At 47.9% G+C, this 16,683-nt stretch overlaps 1 protein-coding gene across 1 annotated transcript in view; it reads right to left on the minus strand.

Moving 5' to 3' along the window:
* Positions 1–3,562: 3,562 nt before the first annotated feature.
* Positions 3,563–16,683, minus strand: part of LOC130376999 (potassium voltage-gated channel subfamily H member 2-like) — a 34,140-nt gene continuing 21,019 nt past the window's right edge. Inside the window, exon 3 of the mRNA XM_056583943.1 lies at positions 3,563–3,675. Within this exon, the coding sequence (XP_056439918.1) occupies positions 3,563–3,675 (113 nt within the window). The remainder of the gene's footprint in view (positions 3,676–16,683) is intronic.

Consider the following 16,683-nt stretch of genomic DNA (forward strand, 5'->3'; position numbering starts at 1 on the left):
CCCATTAGTGCGTGGTCTGCTGGAAGACCTGGCATTAGGAACCAATGGAGTGGCTCCTCGTGCTGTTAATGAACCAGCCGGTCTACCGACGTCCACTGGAGGGCCGGGCGCCGCTTCAACCATCAGCACGCCACGCACCGACCGGGCACCGCGCCGCATGGACACACACACACACACACACACACACACACGCACGCACGCACGCACGCAAGCACATGAATGTGGACAGTACGCACACACAGCGCACACACACGCACGCACGCACATGAATGTGTACAGTACGCACACACACAGCGCACACACACACACACACGCACATGAATGTGGACAGTACGCACACACACACACAGCGCACACATGCACACATGGATGTAGACAGTACCCACACACACATTGCACACGCGCGTGGAAGTGGACAGAACGTACACACATATTCATGTGTTCATGCATAGACGTATATCCAACGTTCAGATCAGAAAACACAAAATAACTACATTATAGTGTGACGTCCAGTCTTATAATGTGTGGAGCTGATTTTTGGTATTAGTGAAATAGTTGACTCCTCTATGAGGTAAAGGTTTGAGAAGCCTTGGTCTAGCTAGCTCTAATCCAGAGGTTTGACTGAAGGACTGAAGCTCCCTTGCCGTGCGGCGGAGGCACTGTGGGGCTGTATAGAACACTAGTGATGAGGTTACGGTGAGTAATGTGATGACCTCATATTACTGCTCCTGGGTACTGCACCCTGGGCTCACGTACCAACCAATCGAAGCAAGCAGCAGCGGATTCACAGCGCGGGATAACGTCCAACAATGAAGGGCTAGGACACCTCCGGCTTCACCCACAGAGCCCTACGTTGTTCACAGCTGGGTCCATGAGGGGGGGGATGCTCTCCTCTCTGGGAGAGGAGAGCGGGGGAGGATGCAGACGGAAAGATAAAGGAATGGCCAGCAGGCAGACAGGCAGGCGGGTTAAGGTTGAGGCACCTGATACGGTGGTCAGACAGACAGACAGACAGACAGACAGACAGACAGACAGACAGACAGACAGACAGACAGACAGACAGACAGACAGACAGACAGACGGACAGACAGACAGACAGACAGACGGACAGACAGACAGACGGACAGACGGACAGACGGACAGACGGACAGACGGACAGACGGACAGACGGACAGACGGACAGACGGACAGACAGACAGACGGACAGACGGACAGACAGAGGCGATGGACTGACACATTCAATACAGAAAATGAACTTGAGCAGGAGAAGAGTAGATGATTGATGACCAGGAGGACCCCTCAGCATGAAGAGGGAGTTCCAGCCTTGGAGGCGCTTGGCGGCTCGTTGCTTCATTAACAACCTCGATGTTGGCATCGCCATCCGTTAAAGCGGGAGCGTGGAGCCAGACGTCAACAGACAGAGCAACGCGCGCTGGCACGCAACACACGCACACACCCACGCTCAGACATCAATTAAAGGAATGAAAATATAATTAGATTGAGAGAAAGAGAGAGAAAGATTACATTTTTTACCTCTAAGAACAGTCTGAGGTAAACAGAGAGAGAGAGAGAGGGAAACCCAATGAGGGAGGGAGACTCATGAATTCAAATCAATTAAAGAACGAGGGAGCGTTAATTGGAGAGCTAATTATAACCGGGCCTGTCGTTAACAGACGGCGGCTGACGTTCTGCTATGGCTGGCAGCGCGTTTCCTCCACCGAGAGGACTCTTGACATTTGCTTTAACCAATCAGATGCACACGCACACGCACACGCATGCACCCGCACACGCACGCACATGCACACGCACACGCACACGCACCCACACCCACACACATACACACACAACTGGTAATATGGTGGCCTGTGGATTACTTTATAATTTCAAAGCTAAAAAAATACAATGATTTATATTATTGTTATCTTCTTCCTGCTGTAGTTCATATCCAGCGTGTACAATTTTTCAGATATATGTTTTGCATATTTTCTCTGGTAAACAAACGGAAATATAATTCCCTCTCCTCCCTATTGCCGCTTACTCCATTCACATAAATAGTTTTTAAACCATTCCAGCTGGAACCAGACCAAAATAATGAGAACATTACGAAATTCGCCCTACACAGCATTGCTTCTGTATATTTCTGATGGACTGGAGGGGGGGGGGTGGGGTGGGGGGGGGGGGTTATGGGGTTAACATCATTACTGCCATGTTGACACGGGCACTCCTCAATGATAGTGGCCTCAAGGTCACAGGTCTGTCAATTAAACACTCTTAGCATGTGTGTGTGTGTGTGCGTGAGTGTGTGTGTGTGTGTGTGTGTGTGTGTGTGTGTGTGTGTGTGTGTGTGTGTGTGTGTGTGTGTGTGTGTGTGCGTGAGTGTGCACGTGCGTGCGTGCATGTGTAAATAACATAATATGTGTGTCCAGCACCTAATACAGTAGGGAAACAGGATGCGTCGAGCCCTTAATGTATTTATAACACTCCAGGTGTCACCCTGGGTGGCAGGTGGCCTGGCCTTCATCCTCCACAGTGGACTATGGTGTGGTGAATCCCTGACATGGATCCTGGACTCATGTTTTCATCTCCGGTCATCTGTATCACTGTCAATACTATTACCAACATAACTGACTGTCATAACTGACTGTATCATAATAATGCTATAGGAGCTAAAGCATCTAGCTTACCTTTACTTTCTAAATAGAGGTATCGTTTGAAAGAGAAAGTAAGCAGAATGTTACTGCAATGACAAACCTCCGGGGAATGACAGCCAGTAAAGCAAAACGATTCACAGACAAATGTGCCTACTTTGCCCTGTGGAGGAAGAGGATTTGGTGTGCGTGTAGGAAGTGGATTTTTTGTGCGTGTGTCTGATGTCTCTCCATGACCTTTCAGTAAATCTATTCATCGTTTGTTGCATGGAGATGCTGTGAATATGCTATCATTGATCTCAGTGCATGACCAGTGCGTGTATGCGGTTGTCTATGTGTGTATGTACGTGTGTGTGTGTGCTTGTGTCGGCCACACACACACACACACACACCGAGGTAGTTCAGTCACCTTGAGGTGTGACCCGTCTACCCTCGCGGTCGACACGGCGTGTTGACCTTTGCTCCCCAGGGGGATATGAGACGGATCAGAGCGGCCTCAACACAAACACGCACACGCACACGCACACACACACACACACGCACACACACACACACACACACACACACACACACACACACACACACACAGACACACACACACTAACCAGCGCTGCTGCAGAACGAGGTCTGAAAAATCCAAGACGTACATCATAACACCGCATTACTATTAATTAGTGATCTAGAATCACGGCTCCCTCCATCACCCGGACGCTCGGCTCTCCACAATTAGCAGCTGGTTCCGCTCCTCATTACCGCGTGCATACCTCAAATGAAAAGGATTTTAATGAACACCAGAGCATTAGCTGACGGCAGACGGGAAGACAGCAAGCTGGACTCTGAAGGCTTTACGTTCCTTTGAGATGGACGCAGTAATAGCCACGAGGAGGGAAGGCTCACATTTGGCCCGGAGGCTCCTAAACGGGGTTCATCTGGTGGTTCTCTGGAGGCTTGGTGTCTGGCTCAGTGTGGAGGTGCTGCTGCGCGTTTGGTTTTGGTGAGGGTCCACGCTGGACATGGTTGAGCGAGCCTAACGACGTAAACACATGTTTTTCACAGATGTTATTGACACATGTCATCAACAGACGCTATTAACAGACGCTATGAACACATGTTGTGAACAATTGTCATGTTGGTTATCCATTTGCTCACCTGTCGGATGTCAGAACCAAACTCCCGACTCCTTGCTGTGTACGATTAGAACGAGAGACTTTCTGCTATAGTTGAGTACTTTCGACTCCTGATTGCACCGTGCCCGACAGGTTCACGTACACCTGCTGCTGAATAGGTTTATGTTTCCAGATTGCGGCACGAAATAACATTCTGCAACGATGCAACATATCTTGATTTTCCTCCTCTAGTCGGGGCCGATCAAGTTCACACCTTAAGCAAACCAAACCAGAATTATTTTGTAAGCCGACGAGACCGCTGTTACAAGACAAACAGGAGGTGGGCTGTGTGGTCCGCAGTTCAAACCAGCGTTCACACCGCCCCAAACAAACTGTACAAACAGTCCAAATACTCCACGGTGAAACAAACAGCTCAGGGGGAAAGAACCATGATCACCAGACAGAACTTCTTCCACTGCGCTCTCACTTTCACTTTCTGACCTTCTCCAGTTGGGAGACACAACTTGATGATGAGGTGGAAAGCAGAATTGATTTGCGTCTCTCTCTGGCCTGCGTTCAGATGAACAACATTCAGCCCGAGGACAGGTGATTAAACGGATATTGGACAAGAGAATCATGAATCGATCGACCAAAACAAATGAGCCCTGGTGTACGGAGAGATGTTGGAAACTCCACCAAAAATAGTTTTAAACACACACAGACAGAACGACAGACAGACAGACAGACAGACAGACAGACAGACAGACAGACAGACAGACAGACAGACAGACAGACAGACAGACAGACAGACAGACAGACAGACAGACAGACAGAACGACAGACAGACAGACAGACAGACAGACAGACAGAACGACAGAACGACAGAACGACAGAACGACAGAACGACAGAACGACAGAACGACAGAAGGACGGAACGACAGACAAAAAAGCTAGAGAAACGTCCGGGTAGGAGAGTGCGATGAAAGTGTGAAAGTACAATAGTGAAGATCAAAGGAGTGAGAGAAGATGGAGATACAGGAGACAGAGGGATGGAAGAGAGGGGGAGAGAGAGGATGAAAGAAGGGAGAGAGAGGAGAGGGGTGAGAAAGGAAGGAAGAAGGGAGAGAGAGGAGGAGAGAGAGAGGATTCAAGAAAGGAGAGAAAGGATGGAAGAGGGAGAGGGAGGAAGATGGGGGAGAGAGTGGATGGAAGTCAGGGGAGAAAGAGGACAGAAGCAGAGAGAGAGAGCAGAGGGGAGAAAGAGGTCGAGGTTGTGCGCGAGAGGTGTGATTAGAGATGCTAGGCTGAGTGCAGTGACGGCAGGGAAGGCGCTAATAGACTTTTTTTTCCACGGCTCCATCTCGACTCTGTGTGTGTGTCTCTGTCTGTGTGCGAGGGTTTGTGTGTCTCTCTGTCTGTGTGTGAGGGTGTGTGTGTGCCTGTGTGGGTCTTCTTTGTGTGCATTCAGCTCTGAGACAGAAAAGGCTAATTACGTGGACTCAGTGGCAATGGCTGGATGTCAAGAACAGTCGAGGTTGAGGGCGAGAGAGCGAGAGCAAGATCTAGAAAGCAAAAGCGAGAGAGAAAAATAGAAAGAAGGAGGGGGAGAAAGAAAGAGAGGGAGAGAGAGAGAGAGAGAGAGAGAGAGAGAGAGAGAGAGAGAGAGAGAGAGAGAGAGAGAGAGAGAGAGAGAGAGAGAGAGAGAGAGAGAGAGAGAGAGAGAGAGAGAGAGAGAGAGAGAAAAAGAAAAGGAGGGGGAGAAAGAGAGAGAGAGAATATCGTCTTGAGGAATAACCTTCTGTTTAAGGGCTTCCAGGTCTGCTCCAACAAAGACACGATGCAAACCTCTGCCTGCAGAGACAGAGCGTTAAAGACAGAGGGGGCGGAGGAGGGGGTGACGGAGGAACGAGGAGGTGACAGAGTATCGAGGAGGGGTGATGGAGCGATGGAGACCCTATCTCTCTTCGGAGATGCATGCTTCAAGGAGCGCTGGAGCGCCACTTGAGGAGAGAAGCCAATTAACACAAAACAATGGCTGTGTACACACACACACACACACACACACACACACACACTTCTCACACACTGCACGTGTGTGTGAGACACCCACACACACTAAACCCACACACATACCCTCGCCAACATACATACACTTGACACGTAAGCACTACACTACACACCCACACAACACATACCAGTCCCACTACACACACACACACACACACACACACACACACACACACACACACACACACACACACACACACACACACACACACACACACACACACACACACACACACACACACACACACACACACACACCAGCCTGTGTTTAAAATCCAGCCAGATTATCTAAAAACGATTTGGTTAAAGCTCAGAACAGAATTCTCTGGATCTCAAATGAGCCTCAAGTTTTAACGACAGCATACAGCGTCCCATAATTCCTCTTCTCTGACAGTGTCATTTTATGCTTATTCGATTCCCATTCATCAACGCAGACATGATTAATAAGCCCGTGTACTAAACACCAAGTCATTTCCAATACAACGGAACAGAGAGAGACATGATTTGTGTCTCAGAGCCGACTGAAAGGATGAGGAGGGAGGGGGGGCAGATACACACACTCCTCTCCCAGAGTGAACACAACTCAATCTAGGAGATGGCGTCACCTGAGCCTCAGGTACCCAGGTACCTTGAGCCCGAGGTGGGGCAGGTTCCTGGAGAATAATGCATGGGGTCAGTCCCATGTAACTTAAAGCCGGTTGGAGGGTGTGGGTACGAACCAAACCTCGGTTTGAGACGGTAAGGGAGGAGGCAGACACTGAGGAAGCATGCAGGGGAAGCTGGAACATGATTGGCTGTCACTTAACAACGAAGGGTGGGTTGCAAACGTCTGCTTAGGAACACTGTTAACAGGGCTGGAAGTTCAATGGTCATTCTGAAGGTATAGTTAACTAGTAGTGAGGTGTCACTTGCAGCACAAGTGTAGTGTAACCTACTTCAAGCAAAACAAAACAAGGTTGTTTTGGTTGCCATGTTCTGGTACGTCAGGTGAGATATTCAGATGAGGAAAAAAGCAATTTGGTCAGATTTGCCGGGGGCTGATCATGGACTGATGCATCATGGGATCTTATTTCACACACGATTAGAACAGAGAAGAACATAACCTTCCAAACCACACTTCATAAAGTAATAATAATAATAATAATAATAAATGTTATTTATAACGCACTTTGTATCTAATTCAAAGATCTCAAAGTGCTACAATGCACATTAAAAGAAAAGAGAAAAATGCTACAAAAAAAAAATTAATTAATTAATTAATAATTAATAATAAATAAGTACACACGCACACACACACACACGCACACACGCACACACACACACAGTTCATTTTCATACCACCTTAGATGGGGTCCCACAGTACCCCCTCCATTACTAGGCCTGGTTCAGTGTGCGTGCATGTGTGCGTCTGTGTGTGTGCGCACGTTTGCACATGGGCCCGTGTTCGTATGTGTGTGTGTGCACATGCATGAATGTGGGTCTCAGATCATATAATATCGCTGAGAGGCAATGTTGTGTGTGTGTGTGTGTGTGTGTGTGTGTGTGTGTGTGTGTGTGTGTGTGTGTGTGTGTGTGTGTGTGTGTGTGTGTGTGTGTGTGTGTGTGTGTGTGTGTGTGTGTGTGTGTTTTCAGGCCATGGAGAAATGTGCAGTAAAAAGACAAGATTGATGTTGAGCTGATTCTTTAACTCTCTTTTATCTCTGTATAATGTTAACTAGTGACGACATCATTACTGCTATTCGATTGAATTGTCATGGGATGAGGATGTTCATGTTAATTGTTATGCATGAAATAAAGCAACCAATATGGGATATGGTCGCATTGGATAAAACCATCTGCTAAATGCTATAAATGTAAATGTATGCATTGATAATGTGTTTGATAATACAGCATCAAACCCTTCTGTAAATTAATGTAATTTACATCCCATGACTTCTCCAACTCCTCCCTTCCTCCCCCCTCCTCTCAATCTCTCTCCTCTCAATCTCCTACCCGCTGAATCCTGCTACATTAAGCCTTAATAGCGTTTATAAAGCATAAACCAATCAGGGTGTGTGTGTGACACACACACACCCACACTACACACACACACACACACCTTGTCAACTGCCCGCCCAGCCTGCCTCATGAGTGTGTGAGTTAACACAGGGAACTCCGCCCCCTCGCTCGTCACCGCCGCCGACAGCTGCCGTTGTCACGACGCCGTGGGTGCGTCTCGGCCCCGCCCCTTATTGGACGGCGCAGCACGCTGCTGGGTGAGTGATGGGGAGGTTCTGAATCGACGGGCCGGGAAGGCAAACAGGCCCATTAAGGTCTGATGGGGAAACCCTGGGCACACACCCACACACACACACACACACACACACACACACACACACACACACACACACACACACACACACACACACACACACACACACACACACACACACACACACACACACACACACACACACACACACACAGAACGGGGACTGCTGGGTTGATGTTATGTAGCGCGTTCAGCATCATTAGTTGAGCTGCGCTATTAAACATCTCGCTAAAAGACCTCTGCACCAGTGGCGGCCTGTCAACATCATCCATCACCTGAACAAACAGGAGCAGCCCAGTGGGCCGGGATAACTGATGTCCTCCCATCAGGCTACATCGGCCACGATCCACCACGTCCATCACTGCATTGATTGGACATTTTATTTGGTGGTAAAATAGAGTAGAGTAATTATATTTCAAAATTACATTTGATTGTTTAATTTAATCTGTAGTTACAAGAAAATATTTCCATCTGATAATATAAAAGTATCATATATTAACATATAATCCGTAATATTAGACTTCCAAAAATTAGTGTTTTGTTGGTTTATGAACATCCAAAGTAGAACATTCTCTGATTGGATGCAACTTGGTTTTCACAGAATAATAATAATCTACTGAGTACAATACATTACAATATTGTGCATTCACTGCAAAGGAACGGGGAATTTCATGATGAACAGAGAGGGGTTTGTGCAACCCCAGTGTGTACAAAGCAACGTAGGAGTAATGAGTGTCTGTGAGGGGGAGGGCTAGATACATGTGTGTGTGTGCCCTCACAGCATCAAGAAGGAGCCTGTACAAACTCATCTCCAGTGAAGAGAAGGTGTTGAAAAACACTTCTTATTCTACTGAACGCTGTCGAGCAGCCAAGAGCCCATGTTCGTTGTAACATCAAAGGCCCCTTACTCAAAGGGTTTCTGTAATTGGGTTATTTTATGATCTATGAAATCTGATCATGGGGATCAACCGGAGCGGTCTAGGGGTCTAGGGGGCTTGTAAGGGCGGGATGGGGCTCGGAAGGCATGAGAAAGGTTCAGAGCCCACGGGGCTTGGAGCAAAGTGTCCGAGGGGGCAGTCTTTTTACAGGAGGTTTGGTTTACTGTAATCCATCACAACGACACCTTTAAATTTCGGAGGACTATCAAGAGAAGAGCGTAGTGGTGCAGGAGGGAAGCCACGTCTGGATGAACTCTTCAACTCTCGGCCCGGTCAGCCGTTAGGTCACGCCACCAAGTGATAAATGAAACAGTCGGCTTCATCAATAAGAGTTCTGGCGGTGGTCTGGAATGGGCTTGAGCCTCGGAGCGATCCAAAATCATTACAGAAGGGGGGGGGGGGGGGGGGGGGCACTGACACGCCAGTTTGTGAAAGAGAAACCGCCATCAGATGATAGCATTATCTTGGCAAAACAAGCCGCAAAGGTGGCCCTACCTTAGAGTTAGAGGAACCAGGTGTTGGCTTGTCCTCTGCCAAAGACAGGAAGAACTCGTCAGGGCTGAGAAGCACTTCACCAGGCACAGCACCTGCACCCCTGTATGACCATTGATCCTGAAGTTGTTGGACTTTGGGGAGCATGATGGGACCAGAGCATCATCTCGTGACCCAGTGCCGCACCCGTGCCCCGGAACCACAGACAGAGGCCAGCAATAATAAGGGGAGGCTGGCCTCTATCCGTGGTTTAAACCCAGTACTTTGAGGGTCGAAATGGAATGAATGGTAAATGGAGTGCATTTATAACCAGTGGCCATTTAAAGTGCCTCACAATTATCGCCTAACTCTAAGATCTGTTGCCACTAATTGTGTCAGAGCAAAATTACCGTGTCCATCAGATAGAGTACTAGGCACTTAAAGGGCCAGTGGTGTCATGGTTACTTGCATGAGGCTAGGTTTACACACATGTTCTGAACCCTGCATAGTAACACCAAATGCCAAACATGGTTAGGAGCTAACGCTAACTTTAACACACGTTCAGAACCCTTCCCTGTAGGTCGGAGCCCGGGGCGACGCAGCAGACACGACGTAAACCGACCACAGCCAATGATCCATGACTCTCTGCCGAAGGATTACGGGAGCACCCTTTTTCGCTTTTATCGGTGTTGCTCCAAGCTCAAGGTGAGGAGTTAGAAGGGTATAGGGAGTGTGGTTTTGTGTGTTGTGGTGAGAGGGAGGGAGGGAGAGGGGGAAACGAGGCGGTGGTGGTAGAGTGGCTAGGGAACTCGGAACTCGGCTATGCCGGTAGCCAAAGCAAGTCAGGGGTTTGAATCCTGCCGTCAACGTTGTTCCCTTGGCGAGGCGCTTAACCCCAGATTGCTCTAAGGGGAGACGGGCCCCGATGATGATTGTAAGTGGCTTTGGATAAAAGCGTCAGCTAAATGCCTAATTAAATATACAAAGACAGAGTTCTACTTCCTGGGTGGGGTCAAAGAGGAGCGGCGGTCTACTTCCTGGGTGCGGTCAAAGGGGCGTGGCAGTCTACTTCCTGGGCAGGGTCAAAGGGGCGTGGCGGTCTGTGGTAACAGCGAGTGGACTGAAGACTAATGCGTCATCGATGGAACAGCCGCAGCACACTAATGTACATCGCCGCGGAGACACACAAGGGCTGCCTGCCACTTAACCAGAGAGAGGAGAATTAAATGCATCATGTTTCCCTTTGGGGGGGAAACACGAGCAGGAGTGATGAGTGTGTGACGCCGTGGCGAAGTGCCCTCCATTTTAAACCTCTCTCTGAAGGCGCTTTGGAAAGGCCATCAAACCCACGCTGATGCATTAGGCTCTGTGGTAATGCACTGGTTCATACGCCAGGCCACGGGGACTCCATGTTGGCTTCTATACTGTATATATAGAGGGATGTTTGAAGAGATTTGTTTAACCTAATAATTAGAGTTATTCAAATAGTAATTATTGTTAAGTTTGTCGGTAACACACAAAGTGTGTTACACACAAAGTATTAGCTTATATATTAAGGGACTTTAACACTTTCATTACGTTAAACACACACACACACACACACACACACACACACACACACACACACACACACACACACACACACACACACACACACACACACACACACACCCCCCCCCCCCCCCCCCCCCCCCCCCCCCCCTTGGCCACATAGGGATGTTGTTAGGATGAGAGTGTGTGTTCATGATGGAACATCTCCCCCTAGAAGCCCCCCCCTGGTGAGAGTAAACCAGCAGGGGGGGGGCAGGTGTGCGTTGTCCTGTCAGGCTCCCGCTACAGCGCCTCCCATCTAACCTCACACCTCTTAACTTAACACCGGACACGCTGTGACACACACAGGTACATTTTGACATCCCACACACACACACACACACACACACACACACACACACACACACACACACACAGGGTATTGCATATACTCACTTTTTCCAATTCCAAAGGTGGCCCCCTGTGGTTTTCTAAGACACATTCGTATCCCATTTCCCTGTCCATTTCCTGCGCTGCTCAGCCCTGACCGCCATACGATCGACGAGGGGGGGGGGGGGGGGGGGGTAAAACAAACACATGAGACCCAACGGGGGGGGGGGGGGGGGGGGGAGTTCTGCTGAGTGACAGGCTGTGAGCCAGGCTTCACACGGCGGGTCTGTGGACCAATAGCAGGGTACGACGGCAGCTTGGCGGCGGGCTGACGGCCAATGAGGCGTGTGGGGGGCGTCACCCGTGCTCTCACCCCCACAGTGTCCCATTTGTTCACGGGTGCAGGGCGGTGGTTTATGGTTTATTTCCCCAGATGGGATTGAACACACAGATGTGATGAAACACTACCACTACTGGCAGGCGGTCCTGCTCCATGTTGAGCACACGGGGTAGGGTTGGAACATCAGCCTCTTATGATTGTCACGGCCCGGCTCTTGGCCATCACAAATAGGGAGACACACCAAGGTTTAAATGCAAAAGTAATCATGATTTATTGATAAACGAAAGCTAACCAAAAATAAGGGTTTAACAAAAGTCAACTGATTTCTGGAGAGGGAGAGGGCCATGGGCAGACTGGTGAGTGTTATATCTGCCACACACTGATTGGGCTGATTGTGTAGCTCCACCCCCCCGGAACCACCTTAAAGGAGAAGTTACACACAGATGGCCGTCAGAGGGCCGTCACATGATGCACAATGGACAGACAAAGACTTGAACCAAGAACAATCAGTCATCAGTTCATTCTGAACAAATCCCATGTCTGGGACCAGTGTGAGCAGGGAAGAGAAAAAGAGGACTCATTATCCACTGATGAACACTGAGTTGAAGAGCAATCTGCAATCTGCAGCTATTAAAGAGAATCTCACGCCTGTCACCTGACACATCTCCAAGTAAAACATCTCCTGGTAAAAAAAGAGAGCAAATGTAGTAGGACGGAGGGGGGGGGGGGGGGGGAATAGGAGTGTGAGCGTTCTGTCTTCACGTCCAGCGTGGAGGTTTTTAGTACGTTTGCTGTGTTCAGTAGAGACTTCTGCACCTGAGAACGCAGACAGATAGGTCTTCCTGAGCTGTGAACGTTTGGATACTTCCGTGAGACTGGCTCTACATCCTGCGGGCCGTAACGCTGTTATTACCACGATAAAGAAAAGGGATGCCATAAGAACTTGTCACGAGGCGAGCAGAATCGCCACCAGCATGAATGGAGAACTCTGTAATTGAAGTTATCAATAGTGGGAGAAAGAAATGGAGGAAAGAAGGTGCTGTGGTTTGAAGGAGCTTCCACGATGGAGGAATGCCAACCGGGGCATAGCGCTGGAACCAGACACAACGTACACATGCTTCAAAAGCTAGATCTCAATCCAAATGAACACCAGTGTCTCAGAAAGCCAAGGCCTTCCACCTGAACCCTGACCATTTGACCGGTTGGATCGTGTGCAGTACACAAACCCCTTCATTCATCTCATAGATGAGGTATTGTTTCTGATGGTTTGGATTGAACAAATAATCATTAAGATTCATTGCTAAGCCTTCCTCTCAAGTGTATCTGATAACTTCAGACAAACTTTGTGACATGTCCTTCAACCCCTTGCCCCTTCTGTTGGTATTTTGATCAACAGAATCGACCTTCAGGCTGAATGGCACCGCGAGCCTCTGACCTCAGGGAGACAAAGGCTGTGTGTGTGTGTGTGTGTGTGTGTGTGTGTGTGTGTGTGTGTGTGTGTGTGTGTGTGTGTGTGTGTGTGTGTGTGTGTGTGTGTGTGTGTGTGTGTGTGTGTGTGTGTGTGTGTGTGTGTGTGTTAAAACTGATACAGGAGGACGGGATACCCCTGGTCATGTTACTTAAGGTTTCCATTCAACACACACACACACACACACACACACACACACACACACACACACACACACACACACACACACACACACACACACACACACACACACACACACACACACACACACACACACACACAGGTATGTATTTGATATCCATCTCTCTCTCTCTCTCTCTTACACTAATGAGTGGAAGCCAGTGAGCTCATCAACAGAGGAACCTTCTTTTTAATATGCAAAGGCTTCTCAAGCTTCAAGGTCTGTGCTTTTGGCCGACCCACCACGGCCTGGACAAATCAGCATCCTAGAAGGTACCACGTGATCTACGTGATAGACGGGGAAAGACAGATGGTTCATCCGATCACCTGCCAAGTATTTTTGGAAGGTGCGTGCCCTCTTCCAAAACACTTTCCAAGAGCGACTTCACAGATGGTTCCGTGAAACCATCTGCCGTGACAGGTTACCGAGATCCTGCTGTCAAGCAAAACCAAAACCCGCTTACAAAGTGCAAAATCAACATTAATATGTCGCAAAACTTTATTTACATTAGTATCGTTGTTAGCATAGCAGCTAATTGGTGAGCTCACAGCTCACCAATGATATTCACAGCGATGCACAGTGAATATCATCGAAATGGGCATGATGTGGTGTATCGATTCTTGATCCTATGTAAAAGCTTCTCACCGTACATTGAGATACTATCAATACATTGATATTCAGCAACCTGACCTGCAGGGCTTTAGAGTCCCCCTAAAATTATACCACATCAAAGACACAAAAAGACAGTATCAAACACTAATCTGAACACTTCGTTCTCACCCTTTCTCTGGTGTCTGTGATTTTTAATGAGGTGCCAGATATCCATGGCAACAAGCTGATCTCACAGGCATGTGTTACAGTGAGGAAGAGGGACAGAGTGAGACGGGACCCGGGAGGAGGAAGGTGATAGAGTGAGGGAGGTGAGTTATTGACTCACTCCTGACCTTTACCTGATGGGTTCTGCTTGTACAGAGTTTATATTCCACTTAATCTTTGACCTTCTTAACTGGTAGTTTTTCTCCAGTACATTTCTTATCGGCTTTGCCATGTAAATGCGTATTTTCCATGACAATAAGCTATTTTGATCTGAACAAGAGGGCGAGTGAGAGAGCGAGAGCAAGAGTGAGCAAGAGGGTGAGAGAGCGAGAGCTAGTGTCCCTTCGCTAGATTGCAAGGTTGCCATCGGTGAGAGGGAACTTTCCAGGACTCTTTGTGCGAAAGACGCTTTGGAACAAACCGATGAGGTGAGCAGGATTTTCTGGGCGAGCGTTAAAGGGACACAATAGAAGGCTACAGCTTAACCTAATTGGGTCCAGGATGAAGCCAGCCCGGCCGGCGGCCTTTGTACCGAACACATTCGAAGGCTTCAGCTGTGGATTTCATACAGTGCTAAGATTTAGAATCATTCTCATCAAATGTTAATAATTCACGGCGCTTCTCAAATAATCCGTCCTGCCTTATTAGTAATTTAGCGGCTCGTCTGCTAAAGTTGGACTTTGGTCATTTAAAAAACAATAGCTCACAATGTGATCCATATTCCCCGCACTCCATAGGGCTTGGCAGCTGGATGCTGAGGAATCGATTGAATGTACGTTCTGTTTGGACGGGAGGTCTGAATGGTGAACACTGGCCAAGGAGAAGGAGACTCACACTGAACACGATGTCCTGACTCCCTCGTTCACTGTTCTAGGGTCTGCACCAGGTTCATGGGGTCATCAACAGGGTCGTAGGATACCAGGCATTGGTTGGCTTATAACAAAAAGCTGTAGTCTATACCTAGAAATAGTCCACTCCCACACACAGGCATAGTCTACACCCACAGCCAGACGTAGTCTACACCTACACCTACACCAAGCCCAAGACATAGTCTATACCTACACCAAGACCAAGCTGTAGTCTACAACCACACCTAGACGTAGTCTCGACCCTCACCTAGACATAGTCCTGACCCACACCTAGACGTAGACCACACCCACTCTATACAATGCATTGTACCACTTCAGTGTGCAGTAAAGTGTTTACAAGCTTTGTCGTCTTTGCATTTCTTTACCCCCGGAGACACACGAACCTAAACCATTGTGCTCAACTTGTCACAGAGGCAGGCTCTCATTTGCATTATTCTCATCAGGGGAGAGAGATATTTGCATGCCAGTCGTTTCAGGAAAGCAGTAAGGGGAACTATTGTCTTTCTCCAGCCAGGAACGTGGATAATGGATTGGCATGGAGGTAAAAACACAACAAACCCATAATGACTGCACTTATGCTCTGCGTAGATAGCTTCGTATAGCAATCCTTAGTCAGACACATCCACAGTCACACATGATCTCTCTAGCATTCATTGTGTAATAAAAACCTACGCCTCTGAAAATAAATCAAATACCTACCCAGAAATGTATCCCCATTTAGTTTTTACTTTAAGGCTAGGAAGACATGACAAAGAAAACATTAGAATAAGCCTTAACTCTGCAGGATGCTCTGTTGTGTGTGAACTCTGGTACTAGAGCTACAGCCCATGTAGGACCTCTCAGTGCGGGATAGAGTGTGTGTCAGTGTGTCCCAAGAACGCATAGAGCGCTAGCGACACGAGAGAACGACCGACCACCATGTTCTACTGCCGTGGGGACTCTGTGCTCCAGCGCAGAAATGTTTTTAAAAGCAGAAGTGTTCCAGTGTCAAACAAAACTAACAGCAAGAAGTGGCGTGTTTATAGTTTGAACAGAACTCTTAAATCATATCTCCCCGCAATCATCATAACATCCTCACATTTGGCCGAGCAAGCCGCCTTATCACAGGGAGAACGTCTGATTTCTTAATAGAATGAGGACTAGAATTACAATCGAATCATTCTGCAGATGATTTCATCTACAGAGGTTTTAGAGAAACGATTAATTTATAGCAGGAAGTGGATAGAACAACAATAAAATGCAAGCGCAAAGGCTTCAATTTGTACTATTTCATCATATATCCTGCTTCAAACCTTTGCCAAAGAAGTATCAACATAATACAAAATGTATTTATGTTGGAAGATGTTGGAAAAGTGGCTACAAAACGACGTTGTGATCCACAAGGGGAGAAATTGATTTTGTTCCCCTTGTCGTCATTCTGAGCTGTTGAATTAGTTTTTCTACAGGGCCTTGCGTAGAATGACTTGTGGTTGTGTTTACGAACAAACAAAGCAGCAGCCATGACTGAAGTCTAAAGAAGTACATTCACACAACGACTCTTTGTTCAGG

This window comes from Gadus chalcogrammus, chromosome 23, assembly GCF_026213295.1.
Source record: "Gadus chalcogrammus isolate NIFS_2021 chromosome 23, NIFS_Gcha_1.0, whole genome shotgun sequence".
Taxonomy (NCBI): Eukaryota; Metazoa; Chordata; class Actinopteri; order Gadiformes; family Gadidae; genus Gadus; species Gadus chalcogrammus.